This window comes from Danio aesculapii, chromosome 1 (assembly GCF_903798145.1).
Source record: "Danio aesculapii chromosome 1, fDanAes4.1, whole genome shotgun sequence".
Taxonomy (NCBI): Eukaryota; Metazoa; Chordata; class Actinopteri; order Cypriniformes; family Danionidae; genus Danio; species Danio aesculapii.
Window position 1 is genome coordinate 3220331 of NC_079435.1, and position 26209 is coordinate 3246539.

The window sequence follows — 26209 nt, forward strand, 5'->3', positions numbered from 1 at the left end:
AGCAAATACAGTATGTACTGAACTCATTAGCAAAAATTGACTATCCATATGATTATGTTTTGGATCTGCAAGACAAAGACTGTATGGAGATATTTCCATAAAAACTAATACAGAAAGAAGACTGTCCAGATAATTATATTGTACCGTGATAACATTAAAAGTTTTAATTTACAACAGTATGCTACAGGATGATTTGGCCCTACAGTATGGTGTAATCACTGATGTAAAGCTGTAAGATTCTGGGACAAAGATCATGCTAAAGCCTTTATTGACAATGTACAGAAGATGTTCCTTCTCACAAGCGACATACATTATAATTAATGGTAATCACTAGGGAAAAAAAATAACTCTCCCACATATTGTTGGTATGACCTCTGTTAATGATCCAGTACATTTGATCTTAAATTTATTACAATTAATATTGTATGTATTGTGTATTATTTGACTTTGTCTGAAATCCAACTCAGTTTTTAGTTGAAAAAGAAACTTATTGTGACAAATGTTGCTGTTATATACCCTTACGTTACTATTAAACATTTGACAATTTAATATTAAGCAATTGAAATTTCATATTTTCTTGCGTACATCGTTTACACTGATTTTAAAGCAGACACAATGAAAGCACAAACCTGTATGTGCTCTCTCCTATTTTAAAGCACTTTTCAATTGACTGCTGAATGTGTTCTGGAAAAGCTTATCTACTGTATGTTCACATAGAGACTGATTAAAATACAATAATTTTTATTGCCATTAGTTTATATGGCTGTGAAAGTAGAATAATTTTTGGTGATGGTCCGACACCAAAATGAATGTGAAAGTGATATATTTAAAGTTTTGTTCACTTATTTATTTGCATGACTATGTTGTCACTGAAGCTTTTAATGTGTGAAAATGTCAGTTTTAAGCGAAAAAAAACTTAAACTCCAATCTAGCACACCTCATCCTGTCACTGTTGTTCAATCAGTTAAGCTGTAGCAACCTTGCTGCTGTAAATGTAAATGCTCCTTTTGCAACTCTTGCTCCTGCTGCTGCTGCTCCTCCTACTCCTGTTGCTGCCACTGCTACTGCTCCTGCTACTGCTCCTGTTACTGCCACTGCTCCTGCTGCCACTGCTCCTGTTACTAGTAATGCTTTTTTTCCATAGTCGAACATTTTTTGTTTAAAAGCCTCACTTTCAATCTTTTTCTGAGCCTTTTTATACATCTCATTAGTATAATGCTGTCCTCCATTCTCCTTCACCATCTTCTCAATCTTCTCCATCAGTTCAGTGACCTGTGAGCGATTAATCATGTCTTCATTGTTGAATGAGTGAAATCTGCCTCCACACTGATTAACAAGAGCCTTGAGATCATTACTTTCACTGATATACTCATCTAAAGGTTCTCCCTTCAGTTGATCAGCATGAGTGAACAGAATGATGGTGTAACGAGCAGCTTCTTCTCCAAAGTTCTCCTGAATCCATTTCACAGTGTTTTTCTCTTCTTCTGTGAATCTCCCCAGTCTGATGACCAGCAGAAACACATGAGGACCAGGAACAGACATGTAGACACATCTCTCCATCTCTTTCTTCAGTTCTTCTTCACTCATTGATGTATCACATATTCCTGGAGTGTCGATGACTGAGATGATTTGACCCTCCACTTCTGCAACATGTCTTTCACAGCTTCTAGTAATTGACTTAGAGGACATTTTTGTCTTAAACTGAAAGTCACCCAATCCCAGTATAGTGTTTCCGGATGAACTTTTTCCTGACCCAGTTTTACCCACCAGAATAATCCTCAAATCTGGAAAAGAAAACAGGACATGCATTATTTACAGGTTGAAAATTAAACATTTTTATTAGCTGTCATTCAATAGGGGTGCACGTGATATATAATATACAGTTTATCAAGCTTATTTTTTTCACAGTATTTCATATTATTACGGAGACCCGTAAGGGACAAGGTGGGGGGAAAAATTGGTAGAAGAAAAAAAAATTGGTGGGAGAAAAAACCCCAGAGTGATAGGAAACATAATTTAAAGTTTTTGTGTTCCCTCACTGAGATGTTTTGCGTCATCTCGCAAAACTGTTTCTCCACAAACACTTCCTGTTCACTTAATTCATCTAAACCCTCATGGATTTGCTGAAATTCTCTCGTATTTTACCATTCTATCCCACTATCATCCTATCATTAAGTATTTTCCCATATTTCTGATATATTTTTCATCATAAGAGCATGCTGAAATCTGTCATGATTACCAGCGATCTCTAACCACCAGAGGTCGCTGGTAAACACTCACCTTCACAATAACCTATGGACTACAAATCCGCCATTCATGGACTACATTTTCATACATGCACTCCGTTCACAAACACACATGCTTCCTCATTTTGACTGATTACACTTGCACCAGCTGAGGATTGTCAAAGACTGATTACACACCATTTAAACAGCAAACACACTCACTTCCTTTGCAGAGTCTTGTTATCTGTAAAGTGACATTACAACGCGTTTCCCTTAGTCTTGGTTCTCCGTGTTTTTGATCTTTGCCTGGTTTCCCTTTCTCCTTGTCTGCCGCCTGTCTACCGACCTCTCGCCTGTGTTTGACTACGATTCTGGACTGCCTTTATACATCTTTTTGCACCTGTGTTGACCATAAATTCCCTGACTTCGAATAAACCTGCAAGTGGATCATAAACTTCAGTTGTCTGTCACTCCCCGTGTTACAAAATCATTATTAAAATGTCTGTTTCACTTTCTTTACATTAAAGTTATGCGTCAATCGTCGCCCTTCATATGCTACCTCATATGTTATCAAACAAAACAACTTGAGATTCATTTGCTGCTCACTTGTTTGAAAACAGAGGTGTCACTTTAAATGGCGTGTACTGAAGCTGATCTGGGATCAGTTTATTGTATGGAGCGCGTCTGTCAGTCAGCGCTTATACATGCATTCACTGGTTCAGAGGTTGCATATGAAAGGCGACGATCGACGCACAGCTTTAATGTAAAGAAAGTGTTATAGAATGGTAAAATACAGGAGAATTTCAGCAAAAACAGCAGGGTTTAGATGAATGAAGAGAACAGGAAGTGTTTGTGGAGAAACAGTTTTGTGAAATAATGCAAAACATCTTTGCGAGGGAACGCAAAAAAAAAAACGTAAAAATATGTTCTCCTATCACTTTTTTTTTTTTTTCTCTTACCCAGTTATTTTTTTTCTTTCACCAATTTTTTCCCCACCATCATGTCCCTTCTGGGTCTCCGTATATTATAAAATTTCTTCTGGAGTTTTTTTTTTCTTGAAATAAAAAAATAATAATAAAGTAAAGTGCAAAGGTCAATATTAAACTAATTCACCTAGTTAAGCCTTTAAATGTCCCTTTAAGCTGAATACTAGTATCTTGAAAAATAACAAGTAAAATATTATTTACTGTCATCATGGCAAAGGTAAAAGAAATGAGCCAAAATGTGTTGAAAAATATCTGTTTAACTGCAGTTGGAAATATAAAATAAATAAAGTTTTTACAGGAGCGCTAATAATTTTGATATCAACTTGTTTTCAACAAGACACAAACACTAAGGTAAATTAACCATTCACAGAAGAAATCAATCACAGCTTGAATTTTTACTGATGGCAGCATGAAGCACTATGTTGTATCAGGTGGTACTTTATCTGTATGTATCCGCCAGGGGTGCGTTTCCGAAAACCATGGTTAACCAATTAAGGTCGCAAGTTGCCTCCTTACAAACAAAGTTCGTTGATATGGCATTTTCCAAATCGTTCCAACAAACATTCGCAAACTGCATTGCAAACTTACGGAGATCCGGAAGGGATGTGGTGGTGGGGAAAAAATAGGTGTGTTATCTCGCAAAACTGTTTCTCCACAAACACTTCCTGTTCACTTTGTTCATGTAAACCCTCATGGTTTTGCTGAAATTCTCCCGTATTTTACCATTCTATCCCACTATCATCCTATCATTAAGTATTTTCCCATATTTCTGATATATTTTTAATAAAAGCACGCTGAAATTAATATTAAAATGTCTGCTTTCACTTTCTTTACAATAAAGTTGTGCGTCAGTCGTCGCCTTTCATATGCAACCTCTTAACCAGTGAATGCATGTATAAGCGCTGACTGACAGACGCACTCCGTACATTAAACTGATCCCAGATCAGCTGCAGTACACACCATTTTTCTCGCGAAACACCTTTGCAAGATAACGCAAACATCTTTGCGACATAACGCAAACATCTTTGCAAGATAACGCAAACATCTTTGCGACATAACGCAAAACATCTTTGCGACATAACGCAAAACATCTTTGCGACATAACGCAAAACATCTTTGCGACATAACGCAAAACATCTTTGCGGCATAACGCAAAACATCTTTGCGGCACAACGCAAAACATCTTTGCGGCACAACGCAAAACATCTTTGCGGCACAACGCAAAACATCTTTGCGGCACAACGCAAAACATCTTTGCGACCTAACGCAAAACATCTTTGCGACCTAACGCAAAACATCTTTGCGACATAACGCAAAACATCTTTGCGACATAACGCAAAACATCTTTGCGGCACAACGCAAAACATCTTTGCGACATAACGCAAAACATCTTTGCGACATAACGCAAAACATCTTTGCGACATAACGCAAAACATCTTTGCGAGGGAACGCAAAAACCTTAAAAATATGTATTCCTATCACTCATTTTTCTTTTCTTCCACCAATTTTCTCCACCATCACGTCCTTTCCGGGTCTCTGTACATACTTGTACGCCTGCAACTACACCTGTAGAGCAGCAGTTAGACGCATTGTTCCTGGTTGTGTTCTATTCCGAGTTATCCCCCCTATGCCCTATTCCTTTCAAGCGTTCCAACATTTAAACATTGGAATGATTAAATAAAAAAGCATTAAATTCATCTCTCTTAGGTGTAATTTAGTTTCAAAGTATTTTTACAGTTCAGTTTTAGCGATCTTCATATTGACAACTGCGCTCCCTTCACAGTGCACTAAATCTGCCCTTTTGAACACAGCCATGGCTCAGGTGACCTATTATTTAAAAGCAGAATTTATGTTACGTCTCCAAAGCTTGTGAAAACAAAAATACAAAGCATAGGTTAATGCTTTTAATTTATAGTTTGTTTATTAAGAAATGTATCTGTACTGTATATGACATGGGCCGGTTGGTTAGAGCATTTCTGCAGTGGTTTGAATGTGTCAAATTGTAAAAATAGACTTAAAAATAAATAAACAACATGCTACTCAATAATAATAATTATAATAATAATAAATGAACAAAATTATTATTATTATTATTATTATTATTATTATTATTATTATTATTATTATTATTATTATTATGTAGGACTTTTTTTTCTTTTCCTAATTAATAAAAACCATTAGCTTAATGAATTATATGATTTATATATAAGATTAGAGTGTTGGGTAGGTGGTTTTATGTTTAAGAATGTAATATTCCCAATAATATTTGTAAAAGAACAAAACAAAACACAGGCTCTATATGTGCCGTTTACATATATTTCAATTAATATGGAAAGCGAGTGCATCTTTTTACCAAAACTAATATTGTATTTTTTTTAAATGCCTGTGCGTGTAAAACAATTTCATTTGCATAAAAAATGATGGGCTTTTTCTCAAAAAAAAAAGTTGTTACCACCCCATTTAGAGAATCATTATAGGCGTTTTATGTTATAACTAACGTGGTTCAAACGACGGATCTGCGACAGAGAAACTACGGGTTTTGGGGAACACTCGTCACTACATCGTTCTTTTCCCAAACGATGCATCGTACTATGATAGTTCAGCCACGAGTTACGTCGTTGTTTGGGAAATGCACCCCAAATTAGCTAGATAGCCAGTTAAGTTTAAGCTTAGTTTGCAGCAATCCTGGAGTTTGGGTACAATGAAGTTAGCTCAGCTTTAAACCAATTTAAAAAAAACCTGACTAAAGCTCTGGTCACACTGGGCTTTGTGAGTGCGAAATTCTGTCGTGCGGCGCTGCAAAAATGGGCGGGATTAAACAAGATGATGAGACATTAAAAAAGCAAGTGATTGCTCCATGCTTTAAATTTCTGTCCAGCGGGGTCGTGTTTTGATCCTCGATTGGTCTCACGCAGTCAAGTGATGCGAATTCGCAGGTCAGAGTTCACCAAGCTTGAACTTTGCACCGCAGCAACCTGCGAAACTTAACGCATGACCCCGCGTTTCCGGTCTGACGCATTCGCGTGCGTATGAATGGAAGTCTATGGGAGGAAAAGTCAAGTGTGACCGCAGCTTTAGAGTAGGTTAGCTGTGCACCAGAAATTACCATGTTGACAAAGATTGATTAGTGATCACAACATTTGACCAATCAGCTGTAAGCAAAGTGACACATCTGACTCAGTAAAGAAGCTTAGTTGCTCTTTCCCCAAATAAAAGGGTCAAAATACAGTAAAACCATCTGAATTAAGCAAAGATTCATAATAATTATTTTAGATGCGTTATCTAAATATTATATTTGCAATTCAAAACATTTTAGTTTTAATGTATATCATTTTCAGATAGCTGCACTAAAATAAGCTTTATTTTTATGATTTAAAAAAAGACTACAGATGAACTTGTGTGTTTTGCATGTATTTTTGAAGATTCTTAGAGATGTTGCCAAAGTTCAACTGGAATTAATTTGTCTTGGTTTGTTCAGTTTCTTCATGTAATTCTTGACAGACTAGAACAGTGTTTCCCAACCCTGTTCCTGAAGACACACCAACAGTCCACATTTTCAACCTCTCCCTAATCAAACACACATGAATCACCTAATTAGAACATAAGAAGAGACTCCAAAACCTGAAGTTAATTAGTCAGGTAAGGGAGACATCCAAAATATGTACTGTTGGCCTCCAGGAACAGGGTTGGGAAACACTGGACTAGAAGATAGTCAGATCAGATCTCTGTGTGGAGCACTGGCTCTTGTCAGACAATAATCTCACTGTATAATTACAAATAATGACAAAAATAATGTTTGGAAATAAAAAATTGATATTTCAAACTGACATGCTAGAGAAAAATATAGAAATAACCAACTTTAAACCTTTGTTTTTTTGGCAAAAATACTAGTGGCGTAAAAGACTTTTGCACATATATCCATCTATCCATCCATCTGCCTTCAACTGCTTTATTTAATGAATAAAAACGTAATAAAAATCAAAGTTAAGTGGTAAAAGAACAAAGAAGCATACAAATGCAAGCACAGTAAATACAAAAATAGGAATACATGCAAGAATACATAAATATATATGTAATAATAATATTATGTTTTATTTGTATATAATACAAAGTAAAAACTGCAAACATTTTAGATAAAGTATTATTAAAATGGGCTCAAATGCTCGACAAAAAGATAAGGTTTCACAAAGCTGTACATTTCCGAACTATTAATAGTCATGTGCTTGTGTATAAATTTGTTTATAAGTGTTTGTTTGTTAGTGTAATTACAATATTTTAACCTTCTTACAGTCATCATTTTTATTCCTGCTGCTAGCTGGTTGTCCATATTTTTTTTTACTAATTTATTATACAAATAAAACGCCAACACCCAGACATTACCTTATCAGTTGATGACAAACATGATGCTGGCAAACATCTCAGGAAGAAGAAAAATATATACCCGTGTGATACAACGATTTTATGACTGCTTTACGACTGTTTATTAATCAGCAAATTAATGTATTAATTAATCAGCAAATTAACAAAACCCTGATCTGTATGTAGGTAGTATGTAGGCTAATGCCTCTTCATCTGTAAAAAAATGAAAGTTTCGCATTTCATTTAATATTGAAAACATTAAATTATATTTTATAAAATGGTATATTCATAAATTAGCTCCTGACCTGAGTGCTCAATTGCAAATTCCGGATATAGGCCTATATTGTCCATGCCTTTGTTTAGCGGTTCGTTTTTCCAGCTCCGACCGTGTTTCTCTTCCTTGTTCGAGTTGTCAGGGAAATCGAAAGTAGTCTTGTGAGGTACTGTACATATGGCAAGCCGTTTAAGCATTTTTATTCTGACTATCCATAATATTTAAAGATATCTCTAATGGAATTTTACGAGTGATAATTATAAATCGACTAGTCTATAGTCTATAAATCTGCAGTTATAATTGTACTAGTATGAAAACAAATTCGAGATATCTGTAAATATATTTTGACTAGTCAAAAGTCAATTTAAGATATCTCTTATGATGTTGTATATCTCAGTGGCCAATTTAGTTCATCAATCGCATGTGTTTGAACTGTGGAAGAAACCGGAGCACCCGGAGGAAACCCACGCCAACATGAGGCGAACATGCAAACTCCACACAGAAACGCCAACTGACCCAGCCGTGACTCGAACAAGCAACCCTCTTGTTGAGGCAATTATGTTACCCACTGTGCCACCGTGCTGCCTTTAATAAAATATTAGAAATATTTAAAAAATAATATGAATAATGATATATAAATAATGATTATAAAAATATAAATAAATGAATTTACTGTAAATGATAGGATTAGAGATTTTAGAGGTGTTTTTAAGAGCTGAAAATAATGTATTATTTTGTTCCTTTGATCATATACCCAACATCATAACTGTGTCTCATACAGAAGTGTTAATATAATAGCATCCATAATCTATAAAATTAAATTCAGAAATCGCTGCTCTTTCACTGGATGTCCACTAGAGGTCTCAGATTACTGCTTTTGCCTCCATTTCTCAGCAGCATTTTATCAGCTCATTTACTGTATCATTTTATCAGCCTTCTCAAGCAGCTCCAAAACCTGAAAGTCGTCCATTAGCATAAATTTAATGCTTTTACACCAGCATTGTATCACAACTTGCTGCAGTGCCCTTCTGTGGACACTCGAGGGCGCCTGGTTGTGATTTGTTCTCTGAACTTCATCCCCTACAAACCTTTGCACCACTGATTACATCATTGGTTTCAGCTGTTTCCTGTTTGTTCATTTGGCTTTGTCTTCACAAGTCCCTTTGTGCCGCTCATTAGTTGCTGTATATTACATTTAGCTTAGAAGCGCTATAGTTTTGTTATAATGGGTTTTTAAATTAGCTGATTTTAGAGGAAAAAAACAAGTGTTAAATTCTGAAACTACAATATTTTTGTAGCACTATAAGCCTTTTTTTATTTTGCTTTCTCCTTTCATGACACCATTTTAAAAATCAACTCTGAAATTGGAATTTCTGAATAGGTGAATTGAATAAGCTAAACTGTCTGTAGTGTGTCAATCAGTGTGTATGGATGTTTCCCAGTGATGGGTTGCGGCTGGAAGGGCATCCGCTGCGTAAAACATATGCTGGATAAGTTGGCGGTTCATTTCTCTGTCTGGGCTGGGTCAGTATTTCTTTGTGGAGTTTGCATGTTCTCCCCGTGTTAGCGTGGGTTTCCTCCGGTTTCCCCCACAGTCCAAACACATGTGCTATAGGGGAATTGGATAAACTAAATTGGCCATTGTGTGTGTGTGTGTGTGTGTGTGTGTGTGTGTGTGTGTGTGTATGTATGGGTGGTTCCCAGTACTGGGTTGCGCTTGGAATGGCATTTGCTGCAAAAAACATAAGCTGGAATAGTTGGCGGTTCATTCCACTGTGGCCAACCCTGAAAAATAAGGCACGAAATCGAAGGAAAATTAATGAATTGTTGTCATGACATCCAATGAGTGTGCGATGTTTGCCATAATCAGATGTGAAAATGAGGCAACACTCAACAGGCTTTGGATGTGCAAGGATGTCAGTCGAAAGAATTTATTTTTTTCAAAGGTAATTGGAGATCTATGCTTTAATTTTGCTCCAATCCAGCACAAATGTCAAACCCAAAAATAATTGACTTATGTTAATGCATGCTTCTTAAAACATGTTTCGCTAAAACTGATTTTTTTTAGACCTTTGCTGATGTAAAGTCAGATTTTGACCTTTGAACTGAGACTTTGGCATACCCCAGATCCTGTTAAAAAAGACTGTTGTGCAATCAGTTAAACTGTAGTGCTCTTGCTTCTATTACTACTTCAAGTACTTATCTTCCTTTTTCTAATATTGCTACTCCTATTGCTGCTGTCATTGCTGCTCCTATAGCTACTACTACGGCTGCTACTGCTGCTGTTCCTGCTCCTACGGCTCCTAATGCTGCTACTGCTCCTGTTACTGCTAGTGCTTTTTGACCATACTCTTTCATTTTTTTATAAAAAATCTCATTTTCAATCTTCTCCTGAGCCTTTCTATACATCTCATGAGTGTAGTGCTGTCCTCCATTCTCCTCCACCATCTCTTCAATCTTCTCCATCAGTTCAGAGACTTGCGATTGAGTACTCTTGTATTTATTGTTGAATGAGTGAAATCTGCCTCCACACTGATTAACAAGAGCCTGGAGATCATTATTTTCTCTGATATACTCCTCTACAGGTTTTCCCTCCAGTGCATCAGCATGAGTGAACAGAATGATGGTGTATCGATCAGCTTCTTCTCCAAAGTTCTCCTGAATCCATTTCACAGTGTTTTTCTCTTCATCTGTGAATCTCCCCAGTCTGATGATCAGCAGAGACACATGAGGACCAGGAACAGACATGCAGACACATCTCACAATCTCTTTCCTTAGTTCTTCTTCACTCATTGATGTGTCATATAATCCTAGAGTGTCGATGATTGAGATGTTTTTACCCTCCACGTCTGCCACGTGTTTCTCACAGCATCGTGTTACAGAGTTAGAGGAGGTTCCCGTCCTAAACCCATCTCTGCCCAGGATGGTGTTTCCTGATGAACTTTTTCCTGACCCTGTTTTACCCACCAGGACAATCCTCACATCTGATGAAGAGAACAGATTAAAAATAAAATCATTGCACTTCTCATTAAAGATTGTAGTGGTGATCAAGATATAATACATCTAAACAAAATTAAAATGAGCCATTGCATTATCACCATAATTCAGGATTGCACATCATGGTTCTTCCATGTTTTTAGTTTCAACCCATTTACGCTGATTGATCTGATGTTGAGTAATTATTTAATGAAAATCAAGATTATGACAGGCATTATTATTTTCCACTTTTGTTTGGTGACTGTGACAGAAAGAGAACAACACTTTTTTTCTGTCTCTAAAATGCGTAGTAAATTCAGTTCTTCAGATTCACAATAATTGTTTCAAAGCAACTGCAAAAAGGTGCAGACTACTGCATTACAATCAAAATCAGTAAAGCGTACTGGGAACATTTAATATTCTGTAAACCATTCTAAAATTTTCGTTTACATTTTTTAATTGTTTATATAATTAAAATAATTTTACACAATTTCAATATTTTACAATAATAATTGTCACAATCACCAGCGATCTAATTCTGGCGCTAACAGACTACAAATCCGCCATTACATGGACTACAAGTTCCAGTCATGCACCGATCACACCCAGGCCTCGTTTCAGAAAGGAGGTTAAGTAAAAACTAAGAGTTTGTTAACCCTGAAATGAGAGAAACTCTGGGTTTTCCATTTCAAAATGGCAGGTTTGTCATACTGGAGAAAGCAGGGTAAGTCAAGAATGTTTCTAAAAGAGAGGTAACTTCAACTCCTAGTCAGTTACTGTAGTAACTTACTCTGTGAACCTAACATGGTCAGGAGCAGGTTTTATTCTCTAAACTTGTAGTTTCTGTCGGCCTCCTCCCCTTTTTTAAAGATTAAGAGACATTTCTCACCTTAGCCTTACGTTTCCACCCACCTATAATGCTCATTTTGGATATGAGCATAAAAAACATTTGCTGAAACGCCAAGATGCACATTACTTTTGAAAATTGGCATAAAAAAATGCATATAAACTTTTAATTCAATAAGAAAAGATGTACATATACTACGATGGAAACATTTTTTCCTAAACAAATTCCAGTATGTGTATTAAAAAAGGTTTGTTATAAGAGATGATGATGAAAAATGTGTTGGTGATCTCTGACATGCGAAATCACTTCACTTGACTGCGTGAAACCAATTGAGGATCAAAACACGACCTCTCTGGACAGGAATTAAAAATAGGGAGCAATCTCTCACGGTTTTTAATGTCTAATCATCTTGTTTAATCCCGCCCCTTTTCGCAGCGCCGTACAACAGAATTTCACAAACTCAAACTCTACTGTGACCTCAGCTTCAAGCTGCAGTCACACTGGGCTTTTCCTCCCATAGACTTCCATACATACGCACGCGAATGCGTCAGACTGAAAACGCAGGGTCATGCGTTAAGTTTCGCAGGTCGCTGCGGCGCAAAGTTCAAGCTTGGTGAACTCTGACCTGCGAAATCGCATCACTTGACTGCGTGAGACCAATCGAGGATCAAAACATGACCTCCCTGGACAGAAATGTAAAACATGGAAGCAATCTCTCGCTTTTTTAAATGTCTAATAAGCTTGTTTAATCCCGCCCCTTTTCACAGCGCCGCATGACAGAGTTTCGTACACACAAACTCTGGTGTGACCGCAGCTTCACTTTGTGTAAAAACACAAACTGTTTTTAATCTCTCGGTAAATCAACTCTGAGTTCAAGTTTAAACTCAGAGTTGGTTGAACCTCTTTACTGAAACAGGCCCCTGTTCCAGATTCCACTGATTGCACTCATTCACAGCTGAGGCTGCTCGTGGACTGATTACAGGACTATTTAAATGGCACACACACGCTTCTTGGCTGAGTCTTGTTATACTGAATTACAACATGTTTCCTTTGCCTTATCATGCCATGATTGACCCTCTCTGTGTTTGATTGTTTATTCCTGTCTACTGCCTGTTATTTGTTTACGACTCTGGATTATCTGCATATACCCATTTGCCCCTGTGTTGACTGTTGCTTGCCTGACTATTCTTAATGAACCTGCATTTAAATCTGCACTCCGTTGTCAGTGCCCTCGTCACATTACAAATTTACATTTTAAAGAAGTACTTTCTGCTGCTGATGTGCTGGTTGTCCATATTTTTCAATTTATAATTGAAATAAATATTCAGATGACATTAAGTCCAGGCATTTAACGCAACCAGACATTGCCTTCCACACGATTTGTCAAAGTTGATTGCACAAATATAAAAATGACACTATTGAGAGAAAGAAACCGTTATTGTATGAAATACAATCTTATGCAGTTTACATGGCTTAATCATTTAAAATTAAACTACATAAAATGTGTAGAGGGACAGCAGTCGTTGGTAATTTTAACTAAATAAAATAAACATATTGCTTTTCATTAAATATTGAAAAGAGCATATCAATACATTTTCACTGACCGGAGTGCTTTATTTATTTATTTAGCATGTTCTCGATATACTCTATGCCTTTTGTTTTGCTGTTAATCTCTCTCTCTCTCTCTCTCTCTCTCTCTCTCGGTGTGTTCGACTTATTTAAAATCTGTCTTAAAGTGATGCTGATGATATACTGGTGATAAATTTTGTCCGGATTGATGCTGCACCGATCCCTCGTGACTGTCACATGTGGCATCAAAGTACCACAACAGCACTCAGAGATCAGACAACTGATTCAGCCGCCGCTGCTTCTGAAGAACGACTGCAGGAGCTGCGATGACCACACCAATCTTACACGATTGGCCGAGTTCATCGCATGACAACACCCACGTGTGTTTCGGGTTTATTATTGGACAAATTCCGTCTCACAAATTTCAAAACCAACATTTACCCTTTATGACATCTCTATCGTGTATATATCATGCTTATTCAAAGACTATATAAATATTTTACAGCAGTAATCATCTTTTGTTAAATAATTTGTTCATAATGACTAGATTGTTTGCACAGGTTTATTCAGCCTTTTTATACAGACTACTGCATTCAGCTCCGTAATCCACTTGTAATAACTATCATCATTGATCCTGACAACCCTATAAAGATTTCTTAACAAATCAAGTTAAATTTTTTTATTAAATATAAAAATATATGATTATATAGTCATTATGCAGACATTTATATAAGTCATTATGCAGACATTTTAAAAGTGACATTGATGTACCTGCTCTTTCTGGGAAATTTCTTCTATAGCTCATTTATTTTGATGCTTTTTAATCTTTTTGGATTAAAGTGCTTTTTTAAAAATGCTTTTATTATCCAAACAAATCTTAATTATTGTTTTAGACTTAAAACGCCTTGTTTTGGGTTTTACACTAATATATATGAAAAGTTTAATATTGATTGAGAGATTCTCTCTCTCTTTGTGACTGAATATGAAAGTGAAAGTAGCTTGTTAGACTGTAACGCATGCATTTCTTTGTCCTAGTCTCGCAGTAGTTTGGCCTATTAATATACAGTAAAATGTTCACGTGACCTGCCTCGTAATAACATTTGACATATTCCCGAAGTACATGTAAAGTATTGAAGTATATGCAAGTATCTGCGCTTTGGGTTATTTAGACACTCATGAACACGGGAGTTATGTGATGTATGCAAATCTTTAAAAACAATACAGTATGTTCACATGGATAATTAAACACTAAATAACCATCAGCTGACTTTATTATGATCATTTGATGTGTGCAAGCGCCGATCTAATTAAACAATTACTTTTTGAATGTAAAAGAGAAAGGGTTTTACCTGCATGTTATTAATAAAATAAACCTGTAGTTTCTTCTGTTGGTCTGAGAAAATGCAAAGTGTCCAATTAAATATGTTAATTATATAAAATTTAATCGATTATATATAAGCTAATTCATTCTTTCAGTTCCTTTTCGGCTTAGTCCCTTTATTTATCTGGGGTCGCCACAGAGGAATGAACCGCCATATAAGTTAATAAGTTAAATGTGTCCACGTGATATTTAGATATTATATTCAAAGATGTAAAAACTAAAACGGTTATTTGTTTAGTGTATTGGTTTTGGGATGAAGACATGGGACAAACCTTGACCAATAAATTACCAAAGCACTAATGTTTCAAAAGCCAAATACAACATATTGGTGAATGCATATTTTGGAGCTTTATACATTCGGTAAAACTAATTTCACCATGCTCAGACACAATGAAAAATAATGTGTAATACAATACACTGTTTAAAGTTGCTAGAATTTCTTGCTGTTGCCCACAGATTTTAAAAAGTGTTGAAATGAGTGCATTGAAGTGCATTGATTAAATTGTACAAAACTGCTTTGTTCTCAGTTTCTTTAATTGGATTTTGCAGTATAGTTTTGCATTTAAGCATTTAGCTTCTTACGTGTGTCACACGTTTTCAGTTTATGTGTAAATCAATGTGTCTGTATTGTAATATTGATAAACACATGCCATTTAACCAGCCTTTTTATAATGAATCCAGAATTATAGGGGAATAAAGACTGTTTCGCATCTGGTTTGAATAGCAGTAAAAGGTTATGAAATGAGCAACAAAAGCACATGAAAGATCATTCAGTCCTGAATCACATTTGATGTTATTTCCAGTACTAATAAGTATGTCTATTTCTTAAGAGATATAAAAGTTCATTTAATGTTGTTGCCAATAAAGAGTCTTAAGTTCATTTATGTTATGTGCATAAATAGATGTAATTAGATTTTTTAACATTACCTCTTTGTGTCCCAGGCATTTCTCAGTGAATTTTTAGGCTGCGTACTCCCTTTCAAATGATGGAAGATTACCATGGGATCAACTTAAAGGTCAAACCATTTGCATTGCTGTCCTCTGATTTCCCTGATGTGATAATGGTTCATTGTTTTCTGCTCCATTGTGTTCTAAATATTATTTCCTGAAATAACAATGACACTCCAAAGTGTTTCTGAAAGCTATAAAGGTTTATCACACTTAAATCATATCACATAATATGCAAGAATCATCTCAGCATCTTATAGATTTTTATTTGGTATTTTAGAGAAAGCAAATCATATAACAGTAGCTAAATCTCCATGAAATCAGAATCCTCTTTCTTGGCAGCAATAGTCTAATCTACATATTCACAGGGAAGTCAAAGGAGAGTCAAAGTCATGACAACAATGTTACATGGCTTTAAAATGAAACGTATAAATGTACAAATTTTAATGATCCTTGTTGCAACTAATTTGAATACACTGATAGATAAATAATCATTCAATAATAAATTTTTTCCCCGGCTTAGTCCCTTTATTATCAGGGGTCGCCACAGCGGAGTGAACCACCAACTTATCCAGCCTATGTTTTACGCAGCGGATGCCCTTCCAGCCGCAACCCAACTCTGGGAAACATCCGTACACACTTCGAACAATTTTAGCTTATTCAATTCCCCTATAGCGCATGTATTTGGACTTTGGGGGAAACCGGAGCACATGGAGGAAACCTACGCCAATACGGGGAGAACATGCAAACTCCACACAGAAATGACAACTGGCCCAGCTGGGACTCAAACCAGTGACTTTCCTGCTGTGAGGCGAATGTGCTAACCGCCACCAACGCCCTAAATAATCAGAATTATGTATAATTATATTTTATAATGGACCAAAGCAATTTCAATAGTATCTGGATGCAGCCTTTATGATGCAAGCTGAGATTGCATCACTCAGCGATGCGATGTCAGACACAATGCACTCAATGGAGTGAGTGACATCACGGTGATGGGTTGGTTTAGGGGTGGGGTTAGGTGAGCGCATTTAAAAAGCATTGGATGCAGCTCAGATTGCACTACACCAGGTCTGCATCCAGACCCCTCTCAGCAATTTCTGATGAGGAATCATCTAAATTGACATAACTTAGATTTGAAAACATATGATTCCAATCAAGTTTATTTGTATAGCACTTTTTTTCAATAGTTATTGTTTCAAAGCAACTTTCCCAAACGTGCATATATATATATAGGCATATATATATTGTTGAAGTCCGAGTTATTAGCCCTCCTTCAATTTTTTTTCTTTTTTTATTATTTCATAATTGATGTTTAACAGAGCAAGAAAATTTTCACATCTCTGATAATATTTTTTTCTTCTGGAGAAAGTCTTATTTGTTTTAATTCAGCTAGAATAAAAGCAGTTTTTAATTTTTTAAAGACCATTTAAAGCTCAATATTATTAGCCCCTTTAAGCAATTTTTTTTCCAATTAGTCTACAGAACAAACTATAATTAAACAATAACTTGCATAATTACCCTAACCAGCCTAGTTAACCTAATAAGCCTTTAAATGTCACTTTAAGCTGTATAGAAGTGTCTTGAAGAATATCTAGTCTAATATTATTTACTGTCACGGCAAAACTTAAAATGCTGTCATAGAATAATATTGGAAATCATGTTTTAAATTTACAATCTACAACCAAGACAATTGAGGCATATTTTTTTATTTTCTTGATGTAGAATACAATAAACACCAAAGAAAGGCTGCAGAATTTCTGAAATTGTAGAAAATATTGATATGTAGATAGGTATGAAGCATACATTGTACCTAAATCATTATTAAAACTTCATTACAGATAAAAATAATGTTGTGTATTCATAATATCTTTGAACTAATGTTAAAAATATAATGTCTATGTCCTTTTACCCCTATACCGACCATTAGAAAGATGTATATAAACATGTAAATAATGTGGAACTGTTTTTTTATTATATATTTATTCTCTGGTAATTATGTGCCAGGCTGACAGCATTTAAAGAAAAATAATTTCCAAAATGAGTTTTGAGTTAAATATGTTTGTTACTGATTTGTACAATGTTATGTTCATAATAAATCTCATGCATGTTATTGACCACAGAAATTTTCATTATTGCAAGGAGGTCATTTTAAATCTTTTTTCAAAAGGGCAGAGGCTATAGCATCCACAGCACCTCAATAAATCAACCCTAAACACATGCCTATGTATTGCTTGATGATTTTTTTTTCTCTTTTACGTCTTTCACCTTATCAGCAATGAGTTTTCCACTTGTTCCTCCTGCTACAGCTGTTCCTCCTGCTATTAAAAGTAGTGGTAAAGCCAATCCACCAGTAGCGGCAACTAAAGCCACACCTCCTACTGCAGCACCTACAGCACCTGTAACAGAGGCTCCCACTAATGCTGCATGTTTTACCTTCGTCAATATTTTCTTTCTCTGAGTCTCTTTGTACATCTCATTAGTGTAATGCTCTCCTCCATTATTCTCCACCACTGAGTCTATCTTCTCTATAAGTTCAGTGACCTGTGCTCGATTGGCTTGATCTGTGTTATCGAAAACATGATAGCCACCTTTACACTGGTCGACTAACTCTTTAATACTCTTGTTTTTAGTCAGAAACTCCTCTATGGTTATGTTTTTTAACTGATCTCCTCTAGTGAACAGAATGATGGTGTAGTGTGTCGCTTTTTCTCCAAAGTTCTCCTGGATCCATTTCACTGTTTTTTTCTCTTCGTCTGTGAATCTCACGTCCACCCTGAGGACCAACAGAAAGGCATGAGGACCAGGAACAGACATCTCTACACACTTCACCAATTCCTTCTTCAATTCGTCATTGCTGATTGATGTATCACACAGTCCTGGAGTGTCGATGACGGAGATGGTTCGTCCGTTGACGGCCTTCTCTTGTTTCTGGCATTTCTCACTCACAGATTCAGCAGATAATTCTTCTTTAAACATTTTTTCTCCCAGGATAGTGTTTCCTGTAGCGCTCTTTCCAACTCCAGTTTTACCCATCATCACGATCCTGAGATCTAAAATGTTTCAAGAACATAAAGAGAAAGATTGAACTAAAATGAAGCTAAATGATTGTTAATAATAATTGCTTAATGATACCGAATAAACCATTAAAACTTAACATTTTAATATTGTTAATGAATGTTTATTTGACATGTATGTACTTAGAAACAACGTCATATACTGTATAATATCATGTACTGTAACATTAGAATGCATTAAAGTGCCCCTATTGCAGATTTTGTAATGAACACAGCTCCAAGTGAATATGTAGGAAATTATTGTTTATTAAAAGGAGTCGATTCTGAGTCAGGTCAATGAGTAATTGTCAAAACTCAACTCAAAGAAAACAGCACGACAGGTGAAATTTGGTTTTAAAAAATAATAATATTAATAATAAAAAGCTTTTGGGGAAAAAAAATCTGATTTTGGCTCAAAATCACACAGTGAATGCCAACTTAGTGGTGATTAGTGTTTCTTTAGTGATTGGTGTTTTGCATGAAGTAGACCAGGGGGGTATTCCAGAAAGCAGGTTATGTGACATACCTGGGTAAGTTTGAGAGTATGTATGTAGAGAACCTCAGCTTTGGTTCCAAAATCGGAGGTAACTTCTGAGGTATATTAATTAGCCATAGCAACTTACTCTCTGAAGATAACCTGCTCCAGAGCAGGTTATCTTCAGAGAGTAAGTTGCTATGTTTCAGAGTTTGTCTGTTTCGGAGAGTTTACTGAGCATTGTGTGCTCTTTTGATGAGAATATTTAAGGGCATAGAAGCACAGATATACAAGTTTTTTTCGTTGTGAGAGGGTTATAATTGCATAGTTCTTTTCATAACCAAATGTATATTTGAATGAATGTTGTCGTTTTTCAAAAGAATCCTTAATGTATTTAACAAACCTTTTGAAAACAAATGTGACAAACCGCGGGTCTGCACTTACCATAGAAAACATTCAGTGCAGTTTGTATTCGCGTCAGGGCATTTTAGGCAACTGTACAATGTGGAAATAGTGTGTAGGACCATCTGTTCAGTATGCCTGGCACTGAAATGTTTTAAACACTTTTGTACAGTTCCAGCCTGATCTCACGAGGAAACGTAAGTATTTTACGTTTTGTCAGTCTACGTTTTGTCAGTCGAGTTCAGTCGTACAAAATTGTACAATTTTAAAATGGAGGCATGGCACCTAACCCCACCCCTAAAACCCAACCGTCATTGGGGGATAAGCAAATCGTACTTAATTTTATGAATTCGATCGTACGAATTCATACAAATTAGCCACTAAATTAAAAAGTTATGAATTTCCATGAGATTGTATTGACAGTTCCCTGGCCATAAACCACTCCATATCATTACACAGATATTTGGCTAAAGCTGCAGAAACTTTTACCGATATCAAAATGCTTTTTTTGATGCAAAATTAATTTAAGCCATTATAAGTTATTCCTTACACCGATTAAGAAACTTGAATAGGCCTAGGCTACTATAATAAAGTAATGCTCTAAATGTAAAACTAATTAAATTGCTAAATACTCTTGGCATATGAAAGTGTAAAGCCTGCAACCCACAACAAATGTGGAAAGTTATTGTGTCATATTTAACAAACCGTTTTCTAAGAAATTTATGTAATTTTTGCTTACATGGATAATTGAATATTAATCAGATGATGTCATTACGCTGCATTGCTGATGATGATTTCGTGGAACGATAGATCTGTCCTTCACAACACACGCAACGATCTCAGATCAGTTCATTCAGACATTTTAACCTGATTCATGATCTTGTTTCAAGAAACAAAGTAGCCAGAGATCAGTTATCAAGATTAAAAGATCCAGGATCTGTTAGATCATTTAAGCGAGGTACGAAGAACGGACCCCAGGTAATCAGATTAGATTACACAGATTTAAAACCCCAGAAGGGGTTTGGAAAAATGTGCCATTTGGTGACTTGTTTAAGAGTTGTTGAGCAAACAAGGTAAAAATAAATGCAAATTCTAACATAATAAAAGTGTTTTTTTGACCTTGCATGAGTATCAACCTGTTGTTGAGGACCAAAACCAAAATAGGAACCTTTCAAAAGCCATAATAGGGGCACTTTAAACTTGTTTGCAATATCCTTTGACCCATATATTCTTTTACCATCAAAAATAAGCCTCTTTTATGTCATTAAACAAGTAACCATGAGCAAAAACCTTGCATTGTTTTGTGTAAATATATAAAATGGTGAATTTAACAGATGGCATCTTACCGATTATTTATAGTGACCTTTAGAAAATAGTAGATGAAATAAGTTTTAGTCAAAGATCTTACCTCCTTTGGTCTTTTTCTGTCCTAATTTACCCTTGTCGCTCATTTTGCCGCTACTTTTTGGCATCTGGATTGTATTTTTTTCTTCCCGTCTTTCAAACGGGTGTCTCTGTAATTCTGTGGATTGTTCTACAACAATCGTTTTGGCATCCGTCTGGTCTTCATCTTGAACCCATTCTTCATACACACGAGGTCCTGTAGTTTCGCTCATATGAATAACTATTCTTTCCTTTTTCTGTACAGTGAATGCGTTTGCGGTCGGACTTTTTGTTACACTCTCCATTTCAAATGTGTCCCACACTATTTTTATTTGTTCCTGTATAATCTCTTTCTCTTGCTCACTTCGGTTTTCTTTTCCATTTAGATTTTTCTTTGCATTTTTACTCTTCGTTCGAGGCGTTGAATAAATCTCGCTGTAATGCTGGCCGTCATTCTGTTTGATCATATCATCGATTTCCTTGAGAAGTTCTGTGATGTGACTTTGATTAATCTGATTTGTACTGTTGATGGCGTGATATTGTCCTCTGAAGTGACCGACTAGCTCCTGAAATTCTGCACTCAGCATAAAGAGCATCCATTCTTTCTTTGACATTTTCTCTCTCCTAGTAAACAGCACCATTGTGAACTTTAAGACGTGAGCTCCGAAGCTTTTCAGGACTTTCTGCACAACGTTCTTCTGGTCATTTGTGAAGTCCTCCAGGTTGATGATGAGCAGAAACACATGAGGTCCAGGAGAACAGAGATCCAGACTCTTCATCATCTGATTCTGCAGCTCTTCAGCAGTCAGGTGAGTGTTGAAGAATCCTGGAGTGTCGATGATGGAGATGTTTCTGTCTTCTACTCTTCCTCTCTGTATCTCGCTCTCTCTCGTTCTGCTCTCTTTAAACAGCTCTTCGCCCAGTATTGCGTTTCCCATTGAACTCTTTCCAGCTCCACAGACCCCCAGCAGCACAATCCTCACATCAGGTGTATTATCTGTCAAACACATCATTCCATTAGCTGGAGCTCCTTTTGTAATCTAACTACTTGTATAAATCTTGAAATGCATAAGGGCTTCAGTTATTCGTATAGGCCCGTTTCTGAAAGGAGGTTTGTTAAAAACTCTGAAGCCCTGTTTACACTAATACTCTGTCCACGCTACACAGCTGAAAACGCACATCACATGACCACACATACACACTCTGGCATGCGCTGCAGCCTATGCGCACATCTGAGCTTCAGGCAGTCAGCGTGTGCTTTAAGCACACCACCCCAGATGAGAGCAGCCACGTCGGACAGTTCATCAAGGATCTTCCACTGGATCTCATCTCACTATTATTGTTAAATGTTATATTTAATTCATCTTGTCTCTATCTAATGGTCTTTTGAATATATTACTTGTTCTCAGGTAAAGCGTTTTGGGTAAGCGCAAAGTAATGTATATTATTATGTATCTACATACACTGATACTGCACGTTTGACTGATTGCTTGCCTTTATTTTCCATATTATATAGACTTATTGTACGTTATACTTTTATAAAGGCCAGTATTGATTACTAAAACTAAATAGGCATCATGTTTTCATTTTATTGATAAGATAGTGAAACAACATAGCCAGAGTGATGTGAATGAGGTTATAAAGTAGGTTACACTGTTCCCTTTGAAGATTTACCCGACGTGTCCTCTGGAGTTTGTTTTCCATGTCAAACTTGCAAAGTCTGAACTCAAGGAAAGGATGCAAGACTGAAATATGTGCACTTAAAGGTGCAGTAGGTGATCTGCCAAAATGCTAATCGGTTAGCGTATTAGCTTTGGACGACGGGGAAGCGACTGTGTTTCAAAGCCATGCCTCCTGAAATCGCGAACGTGCACACTGCGATACGACAGCAGACAACCCACTAGTTCATGTCGTTCGCCAGTTAGAGGTGTATGTAGTGGCTGGCTGGCGGCGTGCAGGAATTATACTTATTACTAAGCCACCTTAACCTTACAGTATTCTGTATTAGTCCTATTGTTTTGATCATTTCTGCACTGACACCTTGACAGAAAGATTAACATTGATCCGACTGCAGTCCCTCTTTAATCTAAACCTTTAATGCATAATTCTAGTCAACGTTTTTTTTTTAAGCTCAAAATTATTAATGAAAATAAGTTATTAAATGTCTTATTCTTATTTTAAAATAAATAATTAAATATTTGCAAAATTACGGGCAATAGATTTAATAGATCGATTGTTACAACCCTTGATGACTGAAACGAGGCTCTTTAGATTTATATTTGGTGATGACAATGCCTGTGGGTGTCACCATTCAGAATTGAAGTGCACCTTTTCATTTATGTCGTCTCATTATCATAAATTAAAATAAGGACGTATGATAACTGAGCAGAACCCTGGAAAATAAACCAAACTCTGATCAATGTGAGGAGAGTTAACTCGCATGTGACTTGTTTTAACTATTTCGGTCCATTTAGAAAGTACACATTGTAAACATTGTAGCAATTTTAGCCCCTGTTTCAGAACAAAACAATCAACCCTGAATCAGTTACTGTGGTGACTTACTGTATGAACTTAACCTGAAGTGTATTGCACAAAAGTAGAATGAAAAAAGCCAGGATGACAGATAAAGTGCAGCTTGACCTAGTTTAATCAGCACATACTGGCTTAGTCCATTGCACATTTGCTGATCTAGGATGAGAACAAGCCGCTATGTCAAGACTGGTGTAGGTAGCTGATATAAGTGCTTTTGTCAGCAGTCACATCATCAATAAATACAAGAGAACCAGTTCCATTGACAGCCATGAATTCCCACGCCATGACACTACCACCACCATGCTTCACGGCTTAGGATCATGAACAGTTTCTTTCCTTCTCCACACTCTTCCCTTCCCATCACTCTGGTACAAGTTGATCTTGATCTCATCTGTCCACAGGATGTTCTCCAGCACTGTGAAGGCTTTTTTCGACCTCTAATCTGGCCTTTCTGTTTTTGAGACTGACCAGTGGTTTACGTCTTGTGGTGAACCCTCTTTATTCACTCTGGTTTAGTCTTTGCTTGATTGTTGTCTCTGACACACATATACACCTGCCTTCTGGAGAGTGTTCTTGATCTGACCAATTGTTGTAAAGGGTGTCTTCAACAGGGAAAGAAATTCTTTAGTCGTACACCACAGTTGTTTCCATGCTCTTCCGGATCTTTCGATGTTGCTGAGCTCACTGGCGCGTTCTTTCTTTATAAGAATGTTCCAAACAGTAGTTTAGGTCACGCATGATGTTTTTGTTATCTCTCTGATGTGTTTGTTTTGTCTATTCAGCCTCATGATGGCTTGCTTGACTGATAGTGACAGCTCTTTGGATCTCATCTTGAAAGTTGACAATAACAGATTCCAAATGCAAATAGCACACTTGAAATGAACTCTGGACCTTTTATCTGCTCGTTTTAATTAAGATAATGAGGGAATAACACACACATGGCCAACAGCCGAAGCCAATTGTCCAATTACTTTTGGACCCTTAACAAGTGGGAGGCACATTTGCAAACTGTTGTAGTTCCTACACTGTTCACCTAATTTGGATGTAAATACCCTTAAACTAAAGCTGACAGTCTGTAGTTATTATCTGCAGTTATCATTTAATTTCAAATCCATTGTGTTGATGTATAGAGCCACACATGTTAGAACTGTGTCGATGTCCAAATAGATATGGACCTGACTGTATTTATAAGAAATGTTATCACTGTTTTGACAAAATCTATTAAAAGACAAAGGGAATGTGACAGAGCCTGTTAGCTGCTCACAATGCTTCCAAATCAACATCAACATCTCATTTATCATCTGTTAAGAAATGTAAAAGAAAACAACAACATTATTTCAACACTGGGGGAACTGATCGCATGACTTACAGCACAACATTCCTGATTGCAGACCAAAGCTTGAATCAACACTGAAGCAACAATACATTTTTAAATAAGAGTTGTATGTCTTGCATTTATTATTATATATTGTCTGCCATGTATTTTAGAACAAAAGCATAATTTTATTTAACGTAATATTTATGCTTTACAATAGTTAACCAAGTGATAACTACATTGCCATCAACAGTTTCAACAAAATCACCAGATCAAATTCCCCCTTGGCTTTTTTTACATAGTAAACAGCAGCAGCAAAATAAAAACTAGTGTAAAGAAGTCACGACTTTGGAGTCCATTTTAAACAAACAGTGATTACCATAATGATGACTTAAATGGTATAATGACAAAGTTGGCATAATGGGATTGGCGTTAATAGGATGTGGCGTCAACCTACATCAACATATGTCAACTTATGGGTGCATCTGCAGCCATTCAATAAAGAGGTTCAACCAACTCAAAATTTTAAGTTTATAAAGTGAAAGTTAATACATGCATAAAGGATGGTGTTGCTAGTGGAGTTGTTTTTATCATCAGTTTTTAGGTGCCTTTCTGACATGTTGATTTCAGCCCTTCATAGTCTCTGATTGACAGAAGCCAAAACACACATTATTTAGCTTCATTATCCACACAATTAAAAATGGTTCTTCACCTTTTTTCCCAAATGATCACAGACAATATTTAAATATAGATCAGGCGTACAACACTGATAATAAAATACTGGCACTGAATCCTGTTGTAGATAATGCAAGATCGATTTGATATTGTTTCAGTGTTGATTCGATGTGAATCAAGTAACATATCATTTTTTATTTATTTATTTATTTACTTATTTACTTCCTTAATCTTTAATCTAACATCATTTCAAGCTGCAAACTCCCTGAAAAATCAATGCAAGTTTCAGGCATATTATATGTTCTGGAATATTAAGAGATTTGATGTTATTTAATTTATACTCACCATTATATACTGATGCCATCATGTCTTCTGCGGTTTTACTTTGTTTTGGCACGCAGAGGCTGTCAGTGTTTGTCTGAAGGTGTGAAGTGAATAAGAACAACTGAAAGTGTCTAAACTTTAACACGCAATAGATATAGAAATAAAACCCTCCCCCCGCCTGTATTCGAGCCAGTCTTGCAAGTGGCTCATACAGAAAAATGTTCTTGCGTGCAATGCCCGGTCTCTTATCTCAGATGTTAACCAGAGTCAGTAGGATTTGGAATCATTTGTGCAGTATTTGAATTTAATGTTTAAAATAGTATGCAAATTATATAGTTGTATGGTGTGTAGTGATATGAACATGCTGCCACATTATGACCAAATCACTCCACCTTTCATGAACAGGAGCATTAAAATGGAGGTGAGGATCTAAATGTAGGGACGACCAAAGTGAAACTGATGTTTCGACACATTTTTGAAAA

At 36.2% G+C, this 26209-nt stretch overlaps 1 protein-coding gene across 1 annotated transcript; it reads right to left on the bottom strand.

The window, feature by feature from the left end:
• Positions 1–251: 251 nt before the first annotated feature.
• On the bottom strand, positions 252–25821 carry LOC130222058 (GTPase IMAP family member 8-like). Its single transcript, XM_056454716.1, has 6 exons — positions 25749–25821; positions 20907–21878; positions 17800–18618; positions 14586–14629; positions 10195–10907; positions 252–1777 (listed from the first exon to the last, which is right to left on the bottom strand). Exons 1-6 carry the CDS (start codon positions 25768–25770, stop codon positions 961–963), a joined length of 3387 nt encoding a protein of 1128 aa, XP_056310691.1. The 5' UTR covers positions 25771–25821; the 3' UTR covers positions 252–960.
• Between the last annotated feature and the right edge of the window lie 388 nt (positions 25822–26209).

Bases quoted from the DNA above. Each gene is read 5' to 3' on its own strand.
- LOC130222058 (XM_056454716.1), bottom strand. From the start codon at position 25,770: ATGATGGCATCAGTATATAATG. The intron at 10,908-14,585 runs GTAAAACCCTTT...AATTTTGTTTAG, and splicing joins ATTTTATTAATAACATGCAG to ATGTATTATATCTTGATCAC. The intron at 1,778-10,194 runs GTATGGTCAAAA...TCCAGATTTGAG, and splicing joins TTTTATAAAAAAATGAAAGA to GATTATTCTGGTGGGTAAAA.